General features: G+C 38.2%; 3 protein-coding genes and 1 long non-coding RNA gene across 9 annotated transcripts in view; 2 read left to right on the top strand and 2 right to left on the bottom strand.

Moving 5' to 3' along the window:
• Positions 1–19: 19 nt before the first annotated feature.
• On the bottom strand, positions 20–714 carry LOC105456436. Its single transcript, XM_011700466.1, has 2 exons — positions 308–714; positions 20–244 (listed from the first exon to the last, which is right to left on the bottom strand). The coding sequence occupies exons 1-2, from the start codon at positions 565–567 to the stop codon at positions 85–87; spliced, it is 420 nt and encodes a 139-aa protein (XP_011698768.1). The 5' UTR covers positions 568–714; the 3' UTR covers positions 20–84.
• Positions 184–10,532, top strand: LOC105456435. Its single transcript, XR_975254.1, has 3 exons — positions 184–254; positions 9,720–9,830; positions 10,384–10,532. It is a non-coding gene; the product is annotated as an uncharacterized LOC105456435 (long non-coding RNA).
• LOC105456434 lies at positions 781–22,388 on the bottom strand. 4 transcript variants are annotated; one of them, XR_975253.1, is made up of 15 exons: positions 22,304–22,388; positions 17,965–18,077; positions 17,452–17,651; positions 16,807–17,277; positions 16,068–16,578; positions 14,824–15,970; positions 14,379–14,726; positions 13,890–14,266; positions 12,324–12,614; positions 12,076–12,111; positions 11,255–11,424; positions 3,351–7,212; positions 2,519–3,163; positions 1,344–2,299; positions 781–1,130 (listed from the first exon to the last, which is right to left on the bottom strand). XR_975253.1 is itself a non-coding variant. In XM_011700463.1 (14 exons), exons 2-14 carry the CDS (start codon positions 18,060–18,062, stop codon positions 2,257–2,259), a joined length of 8,199 nt encoding a protein of 2,732 aa, XP_011698765.1. In that variant the 5' UTR covers positions 18,063–18,077; positions 22,304–22,388; the 3' UTR covers positions 781–2,256. The 4 variants fall into 4 exon arrangements, 3 of the variants coding, with proteins under 3 accessions (XP_011698765.1, XP_011698766.1, XP_011698767.1); XM_011700463.1 differs by having other exon boundaries at positions 781–2,299; XM_011700465.1 differs by lacking the exon at positions 781–1,130 and having other exon boundaries at positions 2,244–2,299; positions 2,532–3,163.
• A 350-nt stretch (positions 22,389–22,738) lies between these two features.
• Positions 22,739–26,138, top strand: part of LOC105456433 (exosome component 10) — a 5,427-nt gene continuing 2,027 nt past the window's right edge. Inside the window, exons 1-5 of one of the 3 annotated variants that reach the window (XM_011700462.1) lie at positions 22,739–22,819; positions 23,109–23,183; positions 23,337–23,594; positions 23,679–23,930; positions 24,056–25,588. In XM_011700462.1, coding sequence (XP_011698764.1) covers positions 23,397–23,594; positions 23,679–23,930; positions 24,056–25,588 — 1,983 coding nt within the window. In that variant the 5' untranslated portion in view covers positions 22,739–22,819; positions 23,109–23,183; positions 23,337–23,396. The other 2 variants (XM_011700461.1, XM_011700460.1) reach the window with 2 other exon arrangements.

Genomic DNA, 26,138 nt, shown 5'->3' on the forward strand with positions numbered 1-26,138 from the left:
AAAAATTTGTTCAACTTTCATTTATAAAAACAACTTTTTATTCCATTTTCTATTTGTTTGAAATGACACACGTCTCTCAAATATTTATGTTCTAAACGGCACGCCAGCAAATCTTTTTTCTGGCAGACCTCTCTGCAGTTTTCGACGTACGAGTTCATTGCGGATAAAATCCGATTGTTTTCTGGAGAAGTGTAATCTTGGATCTTTCGAGATGGGCACTAGCGATGCGGTGAACCAGCCGTATCTATAAAACGGTTCGTTATCGAAATTAATTATTAGCTTTTATTCATTATTTTTATTGACTTACTCCATGTTTACTGTCGGCGGTCTAAACGAATAAATGTCTTTGGGTATCATCTCCGTCTGTCGTTTAATCAAGTGGATGTCGTCTTTTCTAACATCCGACGGAGAGAAAACATCGTGTTTCGCATAGAATTTGCCAGTTAACGATTTTATACGAGTAGTAGGCACAAACGTTTCTCTCACATTTATCAATTCGTTTTCCTTTCTGTATCTTTCTAGATAAAAGCGCAGTTTCATAGGATTTATCAGTAAATTGGTCGCCATAAATTTATTCAAATGATTAAACTCTCTAGCTGTTGTTGTAGCAATTGCAAATAACGCCCGTGTTGGATTATAAACTACTATATATTTTGTAAATGAAGTAGAAAAGTTGACAATCCACAGAACCAATTTCAAGATCTTTCATTCACACGGTTTAACATCACGCGGATAAATAGCGCTCGAATTCGTCAGGGATAATAAAAGAAGAATAATATCTTGAAGAGTATCGATGTTTATTTTAAAATATGTATATCAATAGAAAACACGTACGTAACAAGCGGAAGACCGTAAGGCTGATCAGTCAAAAGTTTTTAGGCCTAATATAACATCGTTGTTTCTTTTCTCTCTATCTCTGATTAATTTATTCAAAAAAACTGTTTTCATAGATATATAATAAAACATTCATATTTCTTCCTTTATGTCTTCTCGGTCCTTTCTCCTTTCCATTTGTCTTCCCTCCGTGCTGCGCTCTCTCTCTCTCTCTCTTATTATTTTATGTCGTTATTTTACACACATACATATATAGTTAAGTGACGAACATGGAAGAGAGCAGCGCGATAAGAAAACTAGGAGAAAGAATAAGGAAAAGAATATATAAAAGGAAGAATTACAAAAATTCGACTGTATAAAGCGATACTCGCGTAAGGAACTAAAACGCGCGGTTCGCGCTTTTTACTAGTCTTTAGCCTATCGCGTCTTAAATCGCGTTATGCTGATTCGATCATTATTCGATTTGTTAATTAGTTGTTAATTGACGTGACGCTATAAAATTATAATACCTAGATAATTTTCTTGATGCAGTCAAAAACGTATTTGACAGTTTACTCTTAAAGTATTTATGTATTTACAAATTATTTTATCTTCACACTATGAATATAATTATGACAAAAGATAAACTGATAAAAATTGACCCAATATATTTCTCCAATAAAAAAAAATGACTTATCGTATGCAGTTTAAATTTGTCAACGCTTTGTTGACGCTTTGGCACGCAAATTAGAGTGATGAAATAAATGGCAAGATTTTTTCATATTTCGTTGTCGCTGCGATAACTATAACAGAAGCAACTATATATGAACTTTTATGTTTATATTTCTATAAATATCAGAGTCAAAGTGTTCTCTTAGCCCTCTTCGTCTTACTTACAATTAGTTATAGAGAAAATGTCACTACAATTATATTTTCCAATATCAGAAACGCTTAAAGATTCGATGCGATGAAAAATACGTTGAAATTTCTTTCACATTTCTTTGTTAATTTTCAACATAATATGAAAAAGAAAGGAAAATAAAAGGAAAAAAATTTCGCAGAGACGCATTTTTGTGTAATGAAGAATAACAAAATTTATCACGGATTCAGATAGAATTAGATTCATGAGAAATACCCGTAGAATTTATTATTTTGAGTCTAAAGCAATTTTAAGCGTATACAATAATTTTAATATAACGCGATGTATACATAGTCAAATATTTAATCATATTTATCGTTGCATTTTTATTGCCATCGTGACTATTTCATCGCTATGACGAAGAAGCGCGAGACATTTTGGCGCGAATACTACATTATAAAATCATTGTATAGTAAAATGGTGTGTGTTTGGCATATTATCTTTTTAAAAACTTTACTTTCTGTCTGAATGAAATCAATTCCGTTCAGTAATAAATATATTCGATAGGATATCTCCGCAGCTGTCTAGGACGCATCCCTCGTTTCGCTGAAGCGTTGAATTATGTTTCTGAAAGAGAAATTCTTTATGAACCAAAGACGGAAAATTAAAAAGAAATTATTAAAGACGATTCGAAAGACCACCTTGATAATAAAAATCTGGTTTCGAGGTTGATGGATAATTAAAATGAAATCTCAAGTAAATTCAATTTTACGCAAATGAAATTTGCGTCCCTTCTTTTTTTTTATCAACTTTTGACTATATATTTTCTCATTATATGTATGATACCTTTTCTGCTCACCAAGCAGCTTACTGTCTCCTTGAACAATTTCCGCATCCGTGTAGGACCTTGGTTTATCGGCATTAAACTGTTGCAAATCCAAATCCAAATTACCATTGTGATTACATCCATTCTCGCATCTGCTCAAATAGATATCCAGCAACGGTGATCGGCAAGTGTCGCGTGGCGATAGACAGTCAGGATTGCTCGGTGACAAAATCTCCTCATAATATTCTACGCTCTTCGGTTCTAGACCACCGACGGTGGAGCCGTACTTTTTCGGCAAAGTGGTCGACGTATTTCTGCCATAGTAGGAAGAGTCCGTCATGCCGTCTGCACTCAGAAACGATCTCGAGAGAGGACCCTTGTACGAGACTCCGGCGAAATCGTTGTCCGCGATGACATCCGTGCTATGATACTTGACGCGAGAGGTGATAAGATCCAGCGTCGGAGACCTTGCGTATCTCCGCAGGGAATCGTGCGAGGAAGATGGCAAGCCACTACCGTGATGATCGAGGAAGGCTCTCGCTTCCGTCTGATGACCGTACGACGATGTATTCGATGCGTCGCTATATTTCTCTCGATCGATCGGTGATTTTCTCAAGGCTGGTGTCTCGTCATCGCCGTACAAAATGTAACCTTTGTCCTTCGTCCTACGAAATATTTTAAATTACCAACAATAGTTGGTAGGAATTATCCTTGGGGTTTGCCTAAAGCTACGAATTGAATACATGGCATTTGTTTTTCCTATTACGTCTAGTTATATTGATTACAATATTTAATTAATTTTTTAGGCAATGACAAAGAAAAGCGAAAGCGAATCTCATAGAGTGAATTTACCTCTTGGAAACTCCATAATTGTGCAATCTGTCGCGCTCCCTTTCTCTAGAACTGTTGAAACTGAATCTTCTAGGCAGAGTGACGCTATTGACACCCGGTGGCGGCGCCATCAAGGATGGCCTCTTTCGATCATTGAACCTCGAATAAAAGCTGCGTCTTCGTATTCGGTCTATTACCGATTCTGAGCTGTCGGATCCACGCATGAATAGAGAGTACGACGGTGATGTCGGCGAGTGCAAATCACCGCGAATATGATTCAGATCAGCCGAACAAATTGACCAGGAATCAAAACTCTCGGGTTCCTCGGGCGTGAACATCTCACTGGTGCAATCATCCGGTGGCTCTTTAGTCACTGTAACACTGTTAATCCCTTCAGGATTCAGTTCAGTTATCTCTTTCGGCTCACAGTAATCGTCTCGCGATTCCGTCACGTGATTCTCTATGATTCTAGCATATTCGGTGACCTCTCGCTTTAGTTCGGCGACATCCTTCGCTCGCAACGGCTTATCGATGATTATCTTGTTGCCGGTGATGTTGGCGTGATGCGTCATCTTCGACAGACGCTCCATCAGTTTGTCGGAACCATTTCCTCGTTCTATAAGATCGTCCGTTTTAGGCAATCCAGTAGATGTGGCGGGATTTGATTTTGGTGAATCAGATCCGGGCGAATCTTTCTTAGGAGTCGCGTGTCTAAATGTGTGTTGTGGTATCTTAGACAAATCGAGTTTCAAATTCGCCCTATTTGGTCGATATTGTTCCAACGTTGGTTGTTGCTTCGACTGACAGATATTAAAACTCGGATCGACCCAAGCCGTAGAATTCGAGGAATCTATGGTCAAAGCGCTCGTAATGCTTTGAGAACTTGGACAGTCTTTCTTCGGAGAACTCGAAGCGTTCTGAAGAATGGAATTCACCTGCGAGACGATATGCATATCGGTGGACGAGGCGACATTTACATCGATACATTTATCCAATACACGGGTTCCCTTAATATCATTTTTCATCTGATTCATAGTTATATTTCCCATCGCGCATTCAGCATCCCTGGGCATCGCTGGCAGATCTGACGCCACCTCTTTAGAGCAGGATGATTTTGCGATAGTCTGATCATTTTCTTCGATCAAATCTTGTACCATGATACTCGGGTCTTCGGGACTCTTCTCTTTCTTCGTCGTTACGGTTTTCTTCTTCGTCAACGGCTTCGATGATTTTCCCTTTTCATCGGATTTGCTTTCGGAACTGTCGGACGATTTTTTGACAACTTTCCTCACGACGCGCACTATTCTCTTCTTTCTAGAACTGTTAATCTCATCTTTATCCGCATTTTCTTTCGACTTGACCAGTTTCTTAGTCTTCTTATCCACGTCCTCGCCCTTGTCGATTCTCGTGACGGATTCGTTCCTGCTTACTAGAGAGCTGATGTTTTTTTTGGTTTTAATTAGTTTCTTATCTTCGTCATTGATAATAGACGCCTTGTGCTTGTCGTCGATGACTTTCCGCGGAGAATCCGACTGGTCCGACGATTTTCTTACTGACAATGAGTCCACTTTGTCCAGCATTATTTTATCCGCGGATGACGATGCAGCTGAAACATCCGAGGATGGTGTGGCTCTTTTAAATTCCTTCGATTGCTTTTCCACAAAAGGTTTTCTTTCTTTAACAATCGACTCCTTCTCCTTCGATTTTTCCTTGGACGATGATCTTTTACACATTTCGGTCATTACCTTCTCCGGCGATCTCTTGTTCTCCGGTAATCTTTTCGTCGGTTTATTGTTGGTTCTAGCGAATTTCGTCGGGATTTTGCTCGTCGCGGTCATATCTTCCTCCAAAGATGACTCAGTCGTCAATTTGACACATTTGGGCGGGCTCCTCTTTAATTTACTCATGATTACGTTCTGCGTTCGACTGCCACCGTTCGTATTCCGTTTGGTCGTATCCGCGTTCGTTTTGAACAGTCCTAATACCGACGTCACTCGACCCTTCGAGTTGGACACATTCCTGGCATCCTTGTTCGATCCTCCACGACAAGAGAGATCTTCCACGCTCAACGTCCTCTTCACCTCGAGCAAGCTCGATCCCTCAGAGTTTGCGGGCGGTGCGGAGCACTCGCGCAATCCACGTTCCTTTCCGAGATCACCGGATATTGAGCTGCCGTTCATCATCGGCTTCGCGACCGTACTCGTTGTTGTCTCGTCATTCGAGCGCAATCTCTCCAACTTTTTCTCCAACGAATGGAGAAAGCTACTCTTCGAGCCTTGTTCGACCTTCGTTCTTTCTTTATTCTCCTTGTTGGGCTTGTCTTCGAAGGAGATGGAGGAAGAGGAGGCGACCGCGGCCCCAATGGCACCGTCCAGTTTATCTTTCTGCAGCGCATTTATTTCGTTCTTCTGTTCCTTACAGATCTTATCGTCTCTCGAGCAATCTTCATTACGTTCCTTGTTCTCGCTTTTTCGTCTCATAAACCGTGACTTTCGGCGTTCGTTTTCTGCCGCTCTTTGTGCTTCTTTTTCCTTCACATACTGGCTCTCCTCTCGTGGCGTGTCAAAAAAATCCGGCCGCAAGAAACGCGAGATGCGATGCTGTTTTGGTTTTTTATTCTTGTTGCTGTCCTTCGATTCGGCCTCTTTATCGGTGCTGGTGCCAGTGCCAGTGCCGGTGCCGCTGCCGCTGCCGCTACCACTGCCACTGCCTCTGAAGAGTTTGCTCAGGATCGATCTTTCCTGATTAACGCTTCCGGCTGATGCGTCAGATGAACCGGCAAATGACTTTCCGCGGTCCGCGCTTACGCTCGATTCTCTGGTCAACGAACCCGAACGTAATCTGAGACTCGGGATGCAACTGCGTCTCTTGGACGCGACGGAGCTGGCTGACGACTGTGGATCCGAAGTATTCATCAGGGTCTCTTTGTCACACTTGTCCGTATCCTTGTAATTGCAGCTGAGATTTGGATTGAATTGCTGCGACGTCAAGTTTTTCAATTTTGATTCCTTGATTAGATTCTCTGCCGCCAGCAATCGGTTCTCGAAACTCTTGGAGATGTCTGATTTGTAGATCGATTTACCATAGTCACTCAGATTCGACGAGGATTCCGTGGGAGAGATTTCGCAAGATCTAACCGACATGCTCGAGGTAGTGGTGGCGGCGGCAGTGGTGGTGGTAGTGGTGGCGGTGGTAGTGATGGTATTGTCCACCAAATTAGCGTTTGAATTACACATGGATATCGATGTACCTTCCGATATGGAGCCATTCTCCGCGACGTTGATATCTTCTTTGCAAGCGGACAGGTATGTGTCGTCACTGGACTCTTCCTGGATCTTGTCCGTTCTGTAACTATGAAAGCTATCTCGTCTCGTAATACCAACGACGTTTGATCTAATCGATTCCTTGTACTTGCGGCCGAGTGTCATTATGTGTTTCGGTAGAGGTGGCAACAGCTTGTCATCGCAACCATTATCGCAGTCGTCGAACAGGCTGATGCTTCTTCGCGGTGAGACATGCCCTTCTAATTTGTTATACTTGCACGGTTCTAGCAAACTGTTGGTCCTCCTAAGTCCTCGATCGAGCGATTTGCCTCTGTATTCGGTCCGATCAGAAGTCGTAGACGTGGAGTACCGTTTCATGATTTCACTCGGGCCTACCAGATTCTGCGTCAAATCCCTCGTTGGCGATTGATAATATCTATTGCTCTCGCGCGTCGAAGATGGGGAACGCGGTACAGATTGTCGGGTTTGCTCAATAAATTGTCTACTCAATCTACGTGCCAAGCTGGGAGTGAAATTCTGCTCCAGAGATTCTTGCGCCTCCCTTCTGATTTGCGCCGCAATTTCCGCTTTCACATCTTCTTCGTATACTTCTACTTTATCTGAAAGCAATCGAGACAGAATCTATGCATATTCCGCATGGGAGTGTGTCCGTAAATATGTGTCTGTACAATAATTGGACAGCGATTGGATGTTGTTCTTGTTGTTGTTGTGTTATAGGATGTATACATAAGAATACGCGTAATGTCATTATTTTCACTCCTTTATTTCTACATACATAAATCTCTTTTATAAAATTTGTCGAAAAATGTAATAAATAAGAAGCGACATCCCCCATTCTCTCTCTCTCTTTCTCTCTCTCTCTTTCTCTCTGTGTATGTTAAATTTCATGAGATGTCTTCTTAATCGGTTCTATTTGGCTATACAAGGAGCAACTGTATTCATATATGTCGATGTATATTTTCAAGTCATGGAAGCTCTCTAAATATGTTATTACTCTGTGGGATATTAATGACTTAGAATAGTGGAAGATTTCGAAATAGTCTTAAGAAAATCATATACGAATGGTAGCTCTTTGAAAATATGCATCAACAAAACTAGTAATAGCATGTATACATACCGTATCTTTTTTTATATTTAGATATTAATACAGAAAATTATAAGTGTATACTCATTTAACAGTGACCATGCAACTAAAAGGCTCATCTTACATATCCGCGGAGAAACAATTATAAACTTCAAGTAACAAATAACAATACAATTGATAATAGTATTAAAATTATGTCTTGTAAAATAAAAATATATATATGCTTATCACTTGGTACACTTCTATCACAGTGTGTTAAATGAGTAAACTCAGGACAAGTATAATGCATAGTAGGATATAATATTAAATACTATATATATATATATATATATATATATATATATATATACATATACATATATATATGCATTACATCAAAGCATGCGAAGACAATGTGATAAAAACGCTGTTATTTAAACTCTTAAAAACACAACAAATATCAGCCATCTCAGACAAGGGTTAGCTTTCGCTTGCAAGTATACAATTATATTCACTTTTTTTTCTTTTTTTTTCTCAAATAACAATGTCACATAAATAATTCTTTTTCGTATAACAAAGTTATTTTCGAATTTTTAGAACATGGCAACAAGTAACTTATCTAGTAACAATTTTCGCGAATGCGCGGGTTCGGTATGACTTATTCCAATGTTGCACAATATCGCATCACGTCACGCTGTCACTCGCTACCATCGGAGCTTTCAAGTACGATGGATGTGCTTAAAACTATACGCATCTCACTCGCAATCAGTTTAATATGTATTAAATAAATACATTATCGTATATACTTTCTTTGTCTTCATCTATTTTTACATTTTTCTATTATTTTATCCACAAATATATTTACACAAATATATCTGTATACACTCGAGAATAAATCATACCAAAGATAACCCGAAGTTTACAAAGACTCACGAACAGGATGTTTGATCTCATTGAAAACGCATGTGACAAAAATGTTAAAGGTGTATACGTATATCGTTTTCGAGTTTTGTACGTTGTTGCGCGTAAGCAAAATTATTATAATGCGAGGATGCAAATGTCTTCCCATCGTGTGACGAAAACTATACCGTTTTGCCAGACGCACTGCGATCAGAGACTTCGTGTGGTAACATAAGTAGATTGTTCAAGTACACTTTTAGAGATGAGAAACACATCGGACGAATACGTGTCACCGAATAGTGAAAAGATTTTCTTTTCTTTTATATTCTCAAAAGTATAATAAGACTAGGTGGGACTTTACCGGCGTCATATTCACTTTGCATTAGGCATACAAGATATTACTACCTAACTTGGTTTGTCTACTGAGGATTACCGTCAGCCCGCCTACGTAGAGTCACTCGCACGGTCGCTGCAACAACCGTCAATAAAACCGTCAATCAACGTATCACAAAATAACGTCAATTGTACATTTTTCTACAGCATATTATTTTCGATAATAATTGTTTGCTAACTTTTTTAATTTATGATTGAATGCGATGTACGAGATTTTAATTTATATCATATTAAACAGGGTCTTCCTTGAATTCTTCTGCCAATGTAATTTACATCATTTACGAAGAAGTTTATATTTTCTCGTTTATTGTCGTTGTTATTTCCTTCCTAATTGCATACTTTTACCTTTGTATTTTGTTATATTTTCAGAAATAGAATAAAGACAGAGTAAAGCAAAAGCTACTTTAGATACGTTATTAATTAAATATTGATTTTCTTATTATATATAATATTTTCTCTCTGAATAAAAAAAAAAAGATCATTTTAGAAGTCCCTGTTATTAAGTTCATCTATCAAGTGGAAAATCATGAAATTTTTAACTATAATTCTTATGTGCACACGACAGTGCTAACAAACAATTATTTTAATTACTGATTGAAGAGTCGACGATAGACGCAAATTAATGCATGAACTTGAATGAAACATGGATTTCTGTCTTGGATAGTGGAACTGAGACTCGTAATACATTCTATATGGATATGTGTTCCATGTCAATGCTCCAATCATGCTCCAAAATTTAATGTACACTAGGTGAATGTAAAAAGAAAAACTGCCACTACGATGTTACAAGATAATAAAAGATCAACAGCAGCAGTGCATTGCAACAACTATGGCATATTACAAGGTTCTATGTCAGGCAAAGTGAGCTTGCTATTTACTCTATGATTTTTTTTTCCATTTACTTGGGGACACAGATCCTATTTGTTATTTTATTAGCTATTTTAATATTCAAACATATGTGTATATTTCGTATTAAAAATTATATTAATTTGCAAACATCGCATTACAGATCCTGCAGCTTCTATATATTTGAATAAATGAAAAATTGACAAAATTGAGTTTAATTAAAAAAAAAAAAATAAACAAAATCATTAGATAAATAGGTTGTCCCAAAGGACTGGGTCGTGCAAACATGCTTTTGAGAATGCAGGATCTAAAAATAGTTGTGTAGTAACAAAAAAGATTTGTTATCCCTTAATTATATTTTTAAGAATTAGATATATAGAATAATTTTTAATTATATGTCGGTATTTGAAATATTAAATCTTTCATTTGAAACGAAAACAAAATACGAATATAAGTCGTTTTGTTTAGAGATACATTACAGTGGGAGAGGAGGATATTTTAAACATCTTCAATTTATTCGATAAATAAACGTGTTTATCTCTTTCATATATTTTTTCTCTATCTTTAGATTCTACATTGATTTTCCTGAGATACTGATGTATTATCAAGACTTATCGCGCGCGTATGTGCGTGCGTGCGTGTGTGTGTGTGTGTGTGTGTGTGTGTAAACTATTACATGTATGCAAGTACCAATAATTAAATAATATTTAATATCAATTATTATATCAATCTATATAATTTTTCTTGCTTAACACGAATTAAATTAAATTTAAATAAAATCGCAAATGATAAGAGATCTGTTCCAAACCCACCTGTGCCAAACATGAACCATATAATTAATCTATAGGGTGTTAGTATCAAAAGTTGCAAAACATTGTCAGGCAAGAAATAAAAAAATTAACATACTGGAAAGTGAAGAGAGAAAAAAAGAACAGATACAATAAGGGTAAAAGTAAACAAAAAAATTGTGCTTTGTCTATCAACGACTCGACAACAGCTAATACTAGGAGATGCATACTGAATACCATCCAGCATTTTCTCACAAGGCTAATAAATTTAACCAGTGACAAAATAGCATGATGACCACTGCGATTTAACAGAAGCTTTTATCATCCACCTCACTTAATTAATTCTGTACATAATCGCTATTAAGTTATCAATTGATACATCGAATCTATATCTTTAGCTTAATAAAAAATAAAAAAAAATTGAATAATAGACAAAAAAATTATAAAATTCTTGGCTTCTGTAAAAATGTGGGTCAACATTCTACAACATTAAATATTCGTATGTACAATTTGCAGTGGACCTTGATTGTCAATGGGTTTGTAGATCATTTAAATATCGAGAATATCTTTCATTACAAAAGCATATAATTTATTCTACAATCTCGCGTATAAGGTACCACATTAAATTGTAAAATGACTACACTCTCTTACCTCTTGGCAAGGTGTTGTTCCCGATTTCGAAGATACTTTCTCTGGAAGGTGTGCTGCGCGATCCAGGGCTATTTGGTGTTCCGGGATTGGAAGTACTAGCAGAGTCTCTTTTTGAAAATATATCCGCATCACGATTCAGAGAATGTTTAAATTGTGATTCCGAGAGTCGTCTGTACGCACAAGAAAACGATAAAAAAAACGTTACTTCTATAAAGATGTTTGTACAATAAGTTATCGTTATGAGTGTAAATCCGCTTATTACGAAACATATGTTAGAAAGGAAAGCAAAAGATATTTACATTCAGTGGAAAATCTTTTGTGATATGGGAGGAAAAGAGAGAGAGAGAGAGAGAGAGAGAAAATGCAAAATAAATTGGAGTCTACAAAGGCAAAAGTCTCACTAGTATCAGTACTGGCAGAGAAGTGTTGGCAAGAAGCAAAGAGTGTCAGCCTATGCGGATTGATAGCAGGTATTTCGGGCTTGTTTATTTTCACAACACTACTGTGTACACTATTCTCAAATATCTGATGAGGCACATGGTTAAGCCAAAATGAACAAATTAGGTTAATACAACGTGTATATATACATATATGTATATATACATATATATATATATATATATATATATATATAAATATACATATATACAAACGTATATGTACAAATATGCGATCAAATTATTAACCTGCTTGCAGTGTGTGTCCAATTGCAATTTCTGTATTTCGTTTTATTAACGGCAATTCTTACTACTTATATCTCAGCTAACAGGCGCGTACACTAAGTTTTCTATTACAATTTCTTTCTATACAATTGGACTCACGTAGTCATAGTCCGTGTTTCGACATAGCTCTCGTAGCTTGCACAGACAAGCATAAAACCATTATTTCTCATCATTATCATTGTTAAAACATAAAATTAAAGTTTTTTTAAATAACAAATTATGGAAGTTAATGGAAGTTTTATCGAAATCTAAGCATTAGTTCAGCAAGCTCATTCGTATATGCCTGCGATATATTATTCCAATTGTGGAAATCTATTCCTCGTACGAATAATAATTCGCGTATTTACCTGGACAATGGTTTATTAAGACCCCAAAACGCTTGTGACGATTGGGAGCCGAGTCTGCCGAACAGTCTACTGCTTGGAAAACCGCCAGATCGATTGTCATCAACGTTAAGTCGCTGCGTCAGACTTCGCACTCTAGATAGTAACGTAGAGAACAAGTTTTCGGCAGTCAATAACTCGAAACCGTCATCATCGTCGTCCTCGCCAGACGACAAGCTATCGGCGTGCTCGGATGGTTGCCTGGACGGTCGCGAACTTCTCAATCGATGCATATGTCTTTGCAATAAATCCTCCCTATCGAGAAAAGAAAGATTACAAAATGTAAGCTTAGTCAAATCTGAATTTTTACAATATTTACTGTTAGCTAATGTTCTTAAACTGTATCATTACGAAAGGAGTTTATCCATTTTAGGCGATTTGGGAAGCACGCAGAGTTGGGCTCATTTTTTCTCTTTTACTCAATTTTACTTGCTGATTCCAAATATCATAATTAAAATAGTTTTAGCATCCGGGAAATATAATTTTGGAATATATTTTGACAGAAGAATGCAATGATTTTATCATTTTGTCGAGCCATATCTGTGAATTTTTTTTGTTTTTATAAAAATGTGTTTTGATATTACCTAAACCCTCATATTCTTTCTCATTAAGGTTTGGGAATCTGCAAGTTATCATAAGTTATGTATACATTTTGCATCGAAATATCTCGAAAAATATAAAAAATATGGAAAAATGTTTCAGACAAAAGTTGTACGGTCTGAGAAAAAAAAAAAAAAAAAAAAATGTAGTTGTATATTGCAATTGCATATTTTTTTAGAAGTAACTGAGTGTTTTCTTTATACCAATCGAATAATCTCCTTATTTTGTGCATAAAAATATTAATATGATACAATTATCAAGAAATCAATAATTTACAGATATTTTATATTACAGTTATTTTAAGATATTTTATATTTTACGTCGAAATATGTTATGATAAAGAATATCTCGTAAACTACTGAATTTTCGATAGTTTTACCTTAATATTTTTATATACAGAATAATTAAAAGAATCATACAATATAAAAAAAATTATAATTCCATATAAAAAAAATAGCGATACCTTTTGACTTCAAAAAATTGATTTTTCGAAAAGTATTTTTATTATTGTTCCCTTTCAGACTGTACAACTTTTGTCTGAAACTTTTTTCTATATCTTTTATACTTTTCGAGATACTTTGGTGTATAAGTTAAAACGTATATATAACTTAAGGTAACTTGCAGGTTTCCTCAAGCTTTGATGAGAAAGGATGACGGGCTTAGGTAACATCGAAACATACTTTTATAAAAAACAAAGAGATATTCGTAGACATGGCTCGAAAATGATAAACCTAACCATTGCTTTCTTCTGTATATCCCAATATATCCAAAAATTATATTTCCCGGATACTAAGACTATGATTTTTGAATTCAGCAAATAAAATTGAGAGTAAAAAAAAAAAGATAAATCCAACAATTCCTGTGTTTCCTAAATCGCCCAAAATGCATGAACTCCTTTAATAAATCATCAAGATTAATTATATTATTTACCCGTGCAACGGAGAGAAAGGAGACTCGTCTTCGCTAGCATCCGACAAAAGAGAGCTCATTCTTCTTGGTCTAACAAATCGGGATCTCGGTGGATTCGTACTCGTAGTCGGTGTACTGGTCGTATTTTCCGGCTCCAGACTACCTGACCTAGGAGTAACGTAACCGCCACCTTCTACCGCGATAGGAATTATGTACTCTCTAGGACTCTTTCTAATTGGTTCCGGTCCTACAGTTGAACCGAGAGCGCTGTCCGTGTCTGAATCGGCGGTTGATTGACGAGACAGAGAACCTGATTGTTGAGACATTGATCTCTGGGACATTGGCGGTTTAGGCGGTGGTGTGGATGAATGCTGCGTACGCTCAAGTCCTGCTTCTACCTATATTTTTGATGCAATGCGATTTTACAGATGCAAAAAAATTTTATTTCATCATTTCTCAAATTTTAAAAATATATGCTTTCAAAATAAACATGAGTTGATTTCTCCATACCTGAATAGGTATAATTCTTTCTCTGGGCGGTGCAGCCTTAGGTCTGCCTTCCGGTTCTAAGCTTGAACTTCTGTTTGCATGAGGCACCGCTGCGGCAACCGGGAATGCCACCTCCGATCTCTGCGTGCGCAGTTTCTGCGGCTGAAAAGCATCAATTTTAGCTTCTACCTCAGACTTGAACGCTATAGTTTCTGGTGGTCTGACTCCGGACAACGTTATTTCAGCTTTGCTTGTTTTTCGTCTGGGTAATGTTGCACTTTTTAATGTTATTTCCATTTTACTAGATATCTTCGGTTCCTCCAATTGCGAATTTTCGATACCAGTTATGTCAGATGTAGTACTAGTGATCTATTAAAAACAGAGGGAGAAACAAAAGAAAACAAAATTAGATGGAAATCAAACGTGTAGATAATACACTAACAATAGCATTTTAGTTGATGCTTACAGTTGCTTCTGGTGCTGCTGCTGCTGCTACTGCTGCTGACTTCACATCAAGGTCGAATTTTGTCTCGATCGGCGTGGAGACCGATACCATGGCCGATCGTATGTCATTCGGCGCAACCTGTATCTTCAGTCCGAGTTTTTTAGAGGACTCCAGGCTCTGAGGCGATATTGAACTCGGTGATGAGCCGTTCAACTTCTTCTGCATTGGAGGCTTACCAATCGCACCACTAATGATATCGATAGCACGTTTCTTCGCTTCGTCTCGCTTATCCGATTTATCTTCAGTGGCCGTGATCTCTCGATGATCTCTCCCCGGTGTCTGCTTCTGCTCATCCTTCTCGCCTTTCTTGTTGACTGGTACATCAATGATAACTTTGGACGCGCTGGCTTTCGTAGGAGGCGACGTGGTGGCTGCGGATGAGAGACTGGCCTTTCGTTCGAAGGCTCGTTTCGCGCCTCCTACGTTAACGCCGGGAATAAATATCTTTTTAGGTTTCTCATTTTCCGTAGTAGATGACAACTGATTGAATTTTTCAGCCGTTTCAAATATTTTGGAACGTCGTCTCTCGACGGGTTTAGCAGGTAGTAGAGCCACTTCATTCGACAGCTCGGAATCTAAGGAGAGCGCCTTTTCCTTCAGCTTTTTGAAATCGTTCTCCGTTGGTTCTAATTGTTGCATATCTTGCGACATTTCGTTTTTGACACTCGTGTTGCTTTCAATTGGCACTTTTGATTTCAGATCACTCGACTTTTTCAACACTACCTCATTCGATACCTTATTCATGTTTTCTGAAGCAGCCTTCTCAATCGCGTCTTCATATAAACTCTTATCAGGAGACTCGACACACTTTTGCTGCGACTTGTCTTGCTCATCTTCGCTAACCTTTTGATTAATCTTACAGATCTGCTGAGCTGAGTTTTCGGTAGACATTAGCTCAGCACGTGGCTGTTGATATTCGTTTATCAACGGAGTTTTACTCCTTTCTTTACTTGGCGATCTTTCCTTTGATTCTTCAATTAGCTCTAGACAAGCTGCCTCTATTTTATCAAAATCAACAGTCTTACTCATAGGAACAGTTACAATGGCTGTCGGTTCTACCTCCATCGCCTCCTCCGATATAGAATTTGGAATTGGAGCCGAATGATGCCTAGAATAATACCAACGACATATTTGTATTATTATGTCTCTTCATATTAAATGTTAATGGTTTAATAAGTAAAAAATTATTTCAAAAACAAATATACCTTGATGAAGATCTGTACGCCCTAGGCTCTCTCTCGTCTGACTTTTCTTTCCTTCTCGATCTCTCTTTCCTTTTCACGCCCGCCGCGGCCGTCTCGTCCATCGACGGTGTTGTCTCCAATTTTCTCTTTGCGTCACCAGTAGCGGAACACCTCGGCTCCTCCTCGTACAATTCTCTTATCCTTCTGTCGGAGCTATTCTGGTCGAGCTCCATTAAGCTGCCGACCGAATGGCATCTAGTAGGCACCAACGTTTCGGAAGACATATTATTTGCAACATCTCCACCTGCCTGCTGATCGCCCCCTACTAGTAATTTCTCGGCACTGGCTGACTGTGGCACTAGAGAGAGCAATAGATCCAATCGAACTGGAGTCTGAGCTGCCAAATCCTCAGCGATATCGAGACAATTTTGCTCGTAACCTTCGTTCACCCACCAGTGAGTGCAAATTCTCTCGATATCGGCACGCCTACCGGGACACACCGTGAGCATCTCCTTTATAAGCGGCGATGCGGCTAAAGCGGGAAAGCGGAAAAAGATTGAATTAAATTAAATTGAATTGTCACTAATACTTTATATAAATTCCACAAGTGAAAGTTAAATTGACTTCAGTTCACGAGATTATCGAGTCTGACGCTAATCTAATATCCGATAAAATTTCTCGAAATTTATATTTTAGTTTAGATCTTTTTTTATAGAGCCGCACGAGTTGAGTAGCGCATGCATACACGTGTTATACTCACGAGATGGCTTTTTGGGCTCGAAATAATCGGATTGCGAAATCTGCTTGACTAGTCGTTTGAAGTTGGACCCATCGAAGGGCATAGCACCGTAGACCAATGTATACAGTAAAACACCTAGACTCCAGCAATCCACTTCTGGCCCGTGATAAGGAGTTCCTTTCACTATCTCTGGACTCGCGTATAATGGACTGCCACAAAATGTGTTTAATAATCGCTGCTCGTCGAACACGTTCGAAAGACCAAAATCGGCTATCTTGGCGTTTCCAACTTGATCCAATAAAATGTTCTCGAGCTTCAGGTCTCTGTGGCAGATTTTGTGTTTATGGCAATAGAAAACAGCTGTGGCTATCTGTCGGAATATTCTGCGAGCCTCGTGTTCGTTCAAAACTTTGCGCTCGCTCAGATAATCGTACAGTTCTCCACCGGCTGCATACTCCATCACCAGCACCATTTTCTCTCTGTTTTCAAACACTGTAAAAGTACGAAGAAGAAAAGTTGTCAAGAATCTCGCTAAATAACGAAGAAGGAGAATTTAATCGAGATTAATATTAACTATAGCTTATAAATAGCACATTTCACTCCTACATTTGTGTCATGGTGTTATCCAAATCATAAAATCGTATTAGCGTGTCACACAAACGTTACCTTCGTAGATGTGAATAATATTCGGATGTTGAACACTCGACATGATCTGTATCTCTCTTCGTATTCTGATCAGATCAGCCTCCGTTTCTATTTTGCATTTTTTAATTGTCTTTATCGCCACTTCCTGACCAGTCTCTTTGTTTATTCCTAATTGCACCTTACCGTAGGTGCCTTGCCCTAATTTCTTTATAATGTCGAACCTGCGAAACATTTCGAGACGAGAATATTAGACGGTGTGATTGTCTTATTGCTAGACATTACTCTAATTGAATCTAGCTGCGGAATGCAAATTTGTAATGGCAATTTATTTATTGAATTAATCGCTACTTGATTATTAAACTTTATTCATCTGAAGCAATCAGAGATTTGAAAAATTATTGCAACATTTTGTATTTGGCAATTATTGAAATCGTTTCTTAAATTTTTTTTTTTTTAAGCCATACATTTGGAAACATGTTTGTATAAGTAGAAAAGTATATTACACAACTTATCGACTAGAATTGACTTACAAACCTTTGCTTCAGTTTCCGCTTATGATTATGAAGCCGCACACCACCCGTACTCTCCATCCCTCCCATTATATTATGTATACTTGCTTCTCCGACAACCATCTTATCCGCGTTTATCTGGATAAAAAAAAAATATTACAGATTTAACGTAAATATTTCATTTTAATTTCAGTGTGATTTCGAGATATCAATTATCATAGCACGATTCTTCTTTTTTTTTCTCTATCTTTCTGTTCAAAATTTCTTTTTATAGTTACTTCCTGCCTCTCAGGCGAAACTGTTGGTGCGGATAGCCCTACTCTCTTGTAAACGAAAATGACAGCGGCGAATGGTAGTTATAGCCATCTAAATCTTACATTAAGAAATGAAGAAAGCAAAAGCAAAGAGATGAGAAAAGGGGGGAGAGAGAGAGAGAGAGAGAGAATGTGGTAAGTTTATTTCGAGCGTCGAGACGCCAATGTATGTGCCGACACATCGGTGGGTTTCTTCTCTGCAGTTTCCTTGTCCTCCCTTACACGTAAAAAGATTTCTCGTCTCTAATTTCGTAAATTATACAGAAAAATTCTTTAGGATTGCGTTTTTTATAATAACGTATACCTTAACTGAGCGAAATAATTGTCAATATCTCTACATTTCTTCATCAATTATTTACATACGAATGGTAGGAATTACATGCTGATGCAATTACATGTTGTAGGGGATTTGATAAAAAGATGAATATATTGAAATTGCAATATGATAGTAAAATGTAAATAAAAAATAGCAAAGTCTTAGCACGTGCGACATAGAATAGTTATACGTTTTGCAAAAGATTGCGGAAATAAAGCGAGATCTGCAAAGAGTTTAAAAAAATCTAAACTTCAGATTACTCATATTCTATTAGGCTGTAATTTATTAAAATGAAGATGTCCCCGTAACAAAATATATAGCATACTGTTGTGACCAGTTTGTTCAATATATTATAATATATATTAACAAACTGAGAATTAATTCTAAATTTTATATACATAATCTTGTTTCTCTCTTCTCGAGCACTTAATCTTTATTCTATATGCGTACGACTCTATATGTTCTCTGTATATACTTATGTCACTTTAGTTAGTCGAAATCGTTAATTTCTCTTCGAGCGAGAATTTTTCGTGGCCAATAAAATAAAATAGTTAAGCACTCGCATAAATTATGCAAATTTTGTCAAGACTTGACATTGGTTGACCGGCGAAACATCGCATAAATCATAGATATATATAAGTAGTAGTATAGTATAGTATAGTAAGTTTCCAAAGTGCATGAATCTATCGTATCCGTTGATATAAATACTGAAATATCGGTCAAAATTCGAATTACTAGCATTGCAGAAGTTGTGAATAAAAGATCGAAGATAAATAAGAGATTTGTCAGTTACGTTATAAGAATCGAAATAAAAACAAATATTGACATTGCGCGATTGACAATGAATGGTAGGCACTTGGTTGCTCCGGCCAAGGTCCACCCTTGGAAAATGAGATGAATTTGAAGGAAGATGATTCTACCAACTTGTCCGAAGGACGATTCTCATCCAAGATGAGAGACGACGAGAAAGTCTCGTCGTTCGGCTATTAATGCATCGTATCGCGCGATGGCAACGAGTAACTCGAGTACGCTTAAGTTCAGGCGCCACATTCAGACGTAGAATACGTTACTCGCTTTTGCCTTCTGCCGCATGAATAACGGCAGCAACGTACCGCCCGCGTCCGAGGGTGAACGAAACCGAGAAAGTGACTGCAGATCACGACACTGCAATACAGCATCGTCTGTTGCCGATTACGGTTGGAATAGGCAAGCTTCCGTTCGAATTATAACCATATTTGTAATACGCAACGTTGTAATATCAACAAATTATCATTGATATCGCTTGGATTCGGAAAAATCGACAATGAAAATTGCCAAGTCGCCGCTCCGCTCTCCCGATCGGTCGCTCGCTCAACGCTGCGTTACGGTATTTTTAGCGAGAGCGTAGACCCGTGGTGGTAAAGCTTCCGTCGGCGCGGCGTGGCGCGGTCATCTCCAAAGATCTCAACTGTGTGTGATTCGAGCCTTAACTAACCATTTTCATCTCTTCGTTCGCGCGCAATTAGTCCATTTCTGATCACTTTAGTGATCATTTCTTCCCGCGTGTTGACAATAAACCAACTGTTTCTTGGAGAAAACTAATCGCGAAACATCTGATTTATCATTTTACATCTGTATTATTATTTCAATTCAATTCTACTTTTGGATAAAATTAATAATCGCGATAAAATAGAACAGTTTTCCTGCACGCGTATTCGCACTACATATGTATCTAGGTACTTTTTATCGTGACTTGTAAATTTGTCACGTTTTTTTACTATTTCTTATTATATCTTGCCCTCAATTATTGTGTGAAATTATCGTCTGATTTACGCATGCTACTATTCTTTTCAATAGAATCGCCATTAACTTGGTCAAAGATGATCGATTTATGGATTAATACGTTCTCTCTCTCTCTCTCTCTCTCGCTCTCTTTGTCTCTTGGTCTCAAAAGTCAGTTCGTCATCGAGGTACAACGTGTTTGAAATACGCAATCGCAATATCACTGCGCTCGTGAATCAATCTCTTGTAATTAATTCATTAAGGTATTATTAAAAAAAAAAAACCATCGTTACTTTCGTATTGGTCGATTAGAAATTAGTCTAGGTCTAGGTGAAACCTACAGGGCATTGTAAAACATCGACCATTAAGTTGAATGAATTCCTTCGTAGAGATGTACTCTCATTATATTGCGCGACAATACCTAATACCTATAGCTATACAATATCGAGGGCTACATATGATATGATAAGTTTAAAGTTGCCGACAAATACTTGGGTTGTTCGATTCCAAGAATCTCGCTCCGAAGATTCCGCGATCGCGAATTCACACGATTCGGATGATTACGATCCGATGGGACGTCATGTCATATCTGATACATCCTTGAGATTTTTGTAAAGCGCGCAAGAGTAAAGGATAGTCGAAGAATCCGACTTGATCGGGTCAAATAAAACGTGCGTGAACATGAGTGAAACGTATATGCGCGAATATGTGTACAGATGCGATATGTATGAGCGGGAGCGAAACGCCGCTATCGCATACACGGTATGTAGGTTTGTATCGACGAAAATAGCGTTCCAATACCTCGAGGAAATCCTTTCCGATAAGCCATTTACGGAGAGCAGTTGGTTCGAACTTGCGATTACGTACGATACGTAATACACGACGCGTCTACCATATATGATATATGTGCCTATGTGTATGTATGTATTTCTTTTGTGTGTGAGATGTTCCTTTTTTATCGTTGGGTAACCGCACGACGCCCCCACAATCACCCACAATAGCGAGAGATCAAGAGACGTTTCTTTCGACACGTAATTATACTTGTAATATCTTTTCTAATAATGTTCTGACAATAGTGTGTGCGTATTATATGTATAATTAAAATACCCTGAGATTGCTATCATATGTATTTTCAATACAGTCAACGTCATGTTTTGTTCTAGATAACGTTACCATCTTTATGCACCATGTTGTATAGAAATTGTTCTTCTTTCAACAATGTTGCGTCACGAAAATTTATCTCTTTCAAATATATTTCCCTGTACTGTGTTTAATTACTATATTCCTTCGATATCTTTACTTTTGTCTTAACATTGTCCTGGTATCGGTAAAATAACACTATATACTCATTGTATTATTGATTTTTCCAATTTTTCCCTTTAGATTAGATTCTGAACTTTGTAATTATTTTGAGATGTATCAATGATTAAATTATTTCAGATGTCAGCCAAGAGTACACCAATTAATTTAAAAAAAAGTAGAAAATGGAATATCAAAAAAAATTGATGGTGACTAAAATAACACATAAAATACATCATTTTGCAATTAATTAAAATTATCGTAAAAATCCTCAGAAGCACTATTTACTCTCTCCTTTTGAAATTCAGCTTTTTCAATTATTCCAACTTTTCTCCGTATTTTCGCCGCTTCAATATCTCTTACTGACTTTTCCTTTTCCTCTAATAATTCTCGAATAGCCTGACATTTGCGTCAGCATGATTAACCACGATTTTCTAGCCTTTCTCCGTAGATCTCACAACGTTCCATCATTTCGTTTCTCTCTCTCTCTCTCTCTCCCAACCTTCCATATTCCCTGACCGTAATGGATAATAAATTCGTCGCGGATGTCGGTCGCCCACGGAGACGACGAAAAGCTTTGAATGGGAATCACCGAGGAAGACGCGCATACGTATGTACGCACACACATTCATGCCGGTTGCAGCGGACCGGCTAAAAATAGCGGGAATTCGTACCTTACGAATGTATGAACTCTGTACGAATATGTGAACTCTAGAGCACGGATTATTCCCTCTCCTTGTTGCTCTCTCTCGCTCTTTTTCTTTCCTCTTTCATCCGACTGTCTGTCTGTCTGTCTATACGTCTTGTCTGCCCGTCCGTTCGTCTTCGCGGACTTCGCGGTCCTCGAAGAAGTACTGTCCACCAGCGAGCGAGACCGCACCGTAATTTCTCACGCACACTCTGGAACGAGCCTTTGTCATTTGCCCGTAATGCCCGTCACACGATGAGGTTCCATAAGCTTTTCTGGACGATCACTAGGCGCACGGTATGTTTCCACTTCATTTTGTCGAGCACTCCTCGCGAGACGTTTAAGTTGAGGAACACAAGCAGGACGACGACACGGCGCACGGCTCGAACGCTGCCATCGCTCGTCTTTATTTACTAATTTTGGACGTGAGACGTGAACGCCAGGAAACAGGGCGCTCGGCTCGGACCGCATCGACTATGGCGCCACAGAAAGCGGATTAGCGGTGTGTATTAAGCGAGTCTAGCGACGAATCTGCACACCGACCGCGCCAATCGCGTCAAGTACCACCAATCGATCATGGAGAAAGTGCGCTCCATTTAGCGACACAAGCGCACACTGCTCACTCTGTCTTATTTCAACGTTCAATGACAACAAAGAGAGAATGATGCTTGTGTCGCTAAATGGAATTGTCGCACCTATGCGACAATTGAGACGACATGTGAATTCGCTCATCAAGTGATTTTCTGTTTTGATATGTATAATCAAAGCTGCATATGATTTTGGCGATTTAGGCGACATAAGCACCGCCCTCCAATCAGTGGCAATCGGACGGGACAATGAGATGATTCATCGAGCAAGTCCATCTGGTAAGTCTGGCAACAGTGGCAACTGCTGGCAACTCTGCAGGTGTATTGAACGACGATAACCTCAAAAACCTCAAAAACGGTCCAATTTACTGGTTTATATAAAAAGAACCCCCCGAATTTGCTGGTAAGAAAAGCTCCTTACCTATATTATAGCTCTTGCCATCAAGCGTGAAGAAGAGGAAAACTGTCAAAAACGAAAAACGATGAGCAACGATGAGCGGTCCTCGTGTCACCGTAAAAGGAGGAAATAGCTTTGAAAAACAAGCGAGTGCACATGTGGCTAACATGGAATTGATTGAAAATTGCGATAATAAGGCGAGCGTTTTGCAAAATGACGAAATTGAAGCCGAAAACGACGATGGGCCAGCTCACTTTATTCCTGGCTATGCAACTTTTGACGATTACCTTCAGGTATATTTGTTCGCTCATACGCTTTACGCAACTAAAATAACACAATGTTAATAGAATCATAAAATGCAAATAAATGTATTTCAGGATGCGTTTGACTCGATGAGAGCTGGAATTAAGGCAGCTAATAATCTGCCTGTTGGAGACAATTTCAATTACTACGCTTGCTTTCCAAGCTTTAACGATGCCAGACATAAAGATACAGAGAGAATGCTGGCTACAATGCAAAGTATAATGAAAATAGTAGGAGGTTCTAGCAACATCCATAACACAAATCGAGACATTAACGAAAAGTTTGATCTTTTATTGGAAGCAAATGATCAACTGCTAGATCAAGCTGTGAGCATCTTGTAAAATTATATGTCAAAGTTTGAATTTTGTTGATTTAATTTCTTAATAATTTCTCTCTCTCTCTCTCTCTCTCTCTCTCTCTCTCTCTCTCTCTCTCTCTCTCTCTGTTACAGAATATATTGATGGATGAGGAAAGTGGTATTTTACGAAATCCTCAAGTAGAATTGGTTGTATCACAAATGCCAAAACCAGTTGTGAACGGTACTTGGAATATAAGGACTAATCATACTGAGCAAATACAAGTTTCAGATGGTTCGGAGAAAGTACGGTTGTTGGGTGGGAAAAATGTACAAAGACCACAGTTAATGTTTAAGGATAAAATTGACAACAGTTTAAAGCCATGGATGCCTCGAATTAAAGAAAAACCAAACTCTCTGAAGCCATTGGCTCTTTACGTCGAAGAAGGTGAACATGGCGAGGTCTTCAATCATCCTTATGAGTTTGAACTGGATAAATTTGAAACGCCGGAATGTCAACTGAAGAAGAAAATATCCGTGAAATATAAGTCATTGGACGATACCAAATTCGTATTCATTGACAAACCAGCCGAGATTAGGACTCTTTTAGAGGATCTGAGAAATTATATGGAAATAGCTGTGGACTTGGAACATCACTCCTACAGAACATTTCAAGGCATAACTTGCCTGATGCAAATATCAACGATAAACACCGATTACTTAATCGATACTTTAACTCTGCGATCAGAATTACATCAACTTAACGAAATTTTTACAAAACCTTCCATCTTGAAGGTCTTTCACGGTGCCGACAATGACATTCTGTGGCTTCAAAGGGACTTGTCCCTCTATGTAGTCAACATGTTTGATACCCATCAAGCTGCGAAACAGCTCAATCTACCTTATCTCAGTTTGGCTTACCTGTTAAACAAATATTGCGGTATAGATCCTAATAAACATTTTCAATTGGCCGACTGGCGTATAAGGCCTTTACCGTTAGAACTAATGAAATATGCAAGAGAAGATACGCACTATCTACTTTATATTAAGGACATGCTGAACAACGAGTTGATTGACGCGGCTAACGGCAAAAGTAATATTTTGAAGGCTGTGTATGATGAAAGCACTGAAATTTGTAAGCGCACGTACATGAAACCAATTTGGACAGAGGAAAATTGTATCAACATGTACAGGAAGAGTCAGAAGTCGTTCAACAATAAACAGATGTATGCGCTCATGGAATTGCATAGATGGCGAGATCTCACCGCGAGGGAAGAGGATGACAGTATTGGTTACGTATTGCCGAATCACATGCTGCTCAATATAGCTGAGACGTTGCCACGCGAGATGCAGGGTATTCTGGCATGCTGTAATCCAATCCCGCCATTAGTGCGACAAAATTTACTGAAAATACACAAGATAGTGCTGAAGGCTAGGGAGCAGCCGCTTGTCAAATCTATTCCTGAGCAGGATATTCGGCAGAGACCGACACAACGAAATCACGCGGAAGACGCACACACCGGGGGGGCTTCCTTATATATACCCCATGATGTACCGAGTGGTACAGAAGCGAGAGCAGACTTGCCATGTCTTTTGGATAAGAATATCATGCCATTAGAGATGAACAAGTGTCAGATGGAGAAGCATACTGTAACGATATTTGATACACCACCAGTTACTACATCAGAGGTGAATACGATACTATAAGATAATCGTAGATAGGAAATTAAAAACGCGTTGGACATGCGTGCGTGCGTGCATGTTATGTGAATGTTGCCATCTCAACTTTAACCCTTCTCTCTATAACCGGGGTAAATTTATAAATATGCTAGAAATAATAAAAGTACTTTATTTAAACAAAATATTTCTAAATTTTTAATTATTTTCGAAGTAAATCATACATTTAGTTATATTTTGACAATGTTCGTCACAAACCGGTTTATTGCAGTCAACACAAGCTTTTCTAGTTTTTCTGCGTTTTCGAATTTCTTTGCTGCTACATATATAACAGGCACCAATAACTTTCTTTCTTCCTGTCGAATCCCTTACTGCATTTCTAGATGTGGAAGGCAAAGTAGTTTCATACTATAACATTGACAGGTTTTTGTAACATGCATTCGATGCCTGATCTCGTGGCGAAATGTCTCATTATTTGCATGTTTTGCGATCGATCTTGAATCATTGGAAGACAATTCTTCTCCGAATTGACGCAAAAATGTGCCGTGCATCATTTTTTTTT

Source organism: Wasmannia auropunctata, unplaced genomic scaffold (genome assembly GCF_000956235.1).
Source record: "Wasmannia auropunctata unplaced genomic scaffold, wasmannia.A_1.0 LD335681.1, whole genome shotgun sequence".
NCBI lineage: Eukaryota > Metazoa > Arthropoda > Insecta > Hymenoptera > Formicidae > Wasmannia > Wasmannia auropunctata.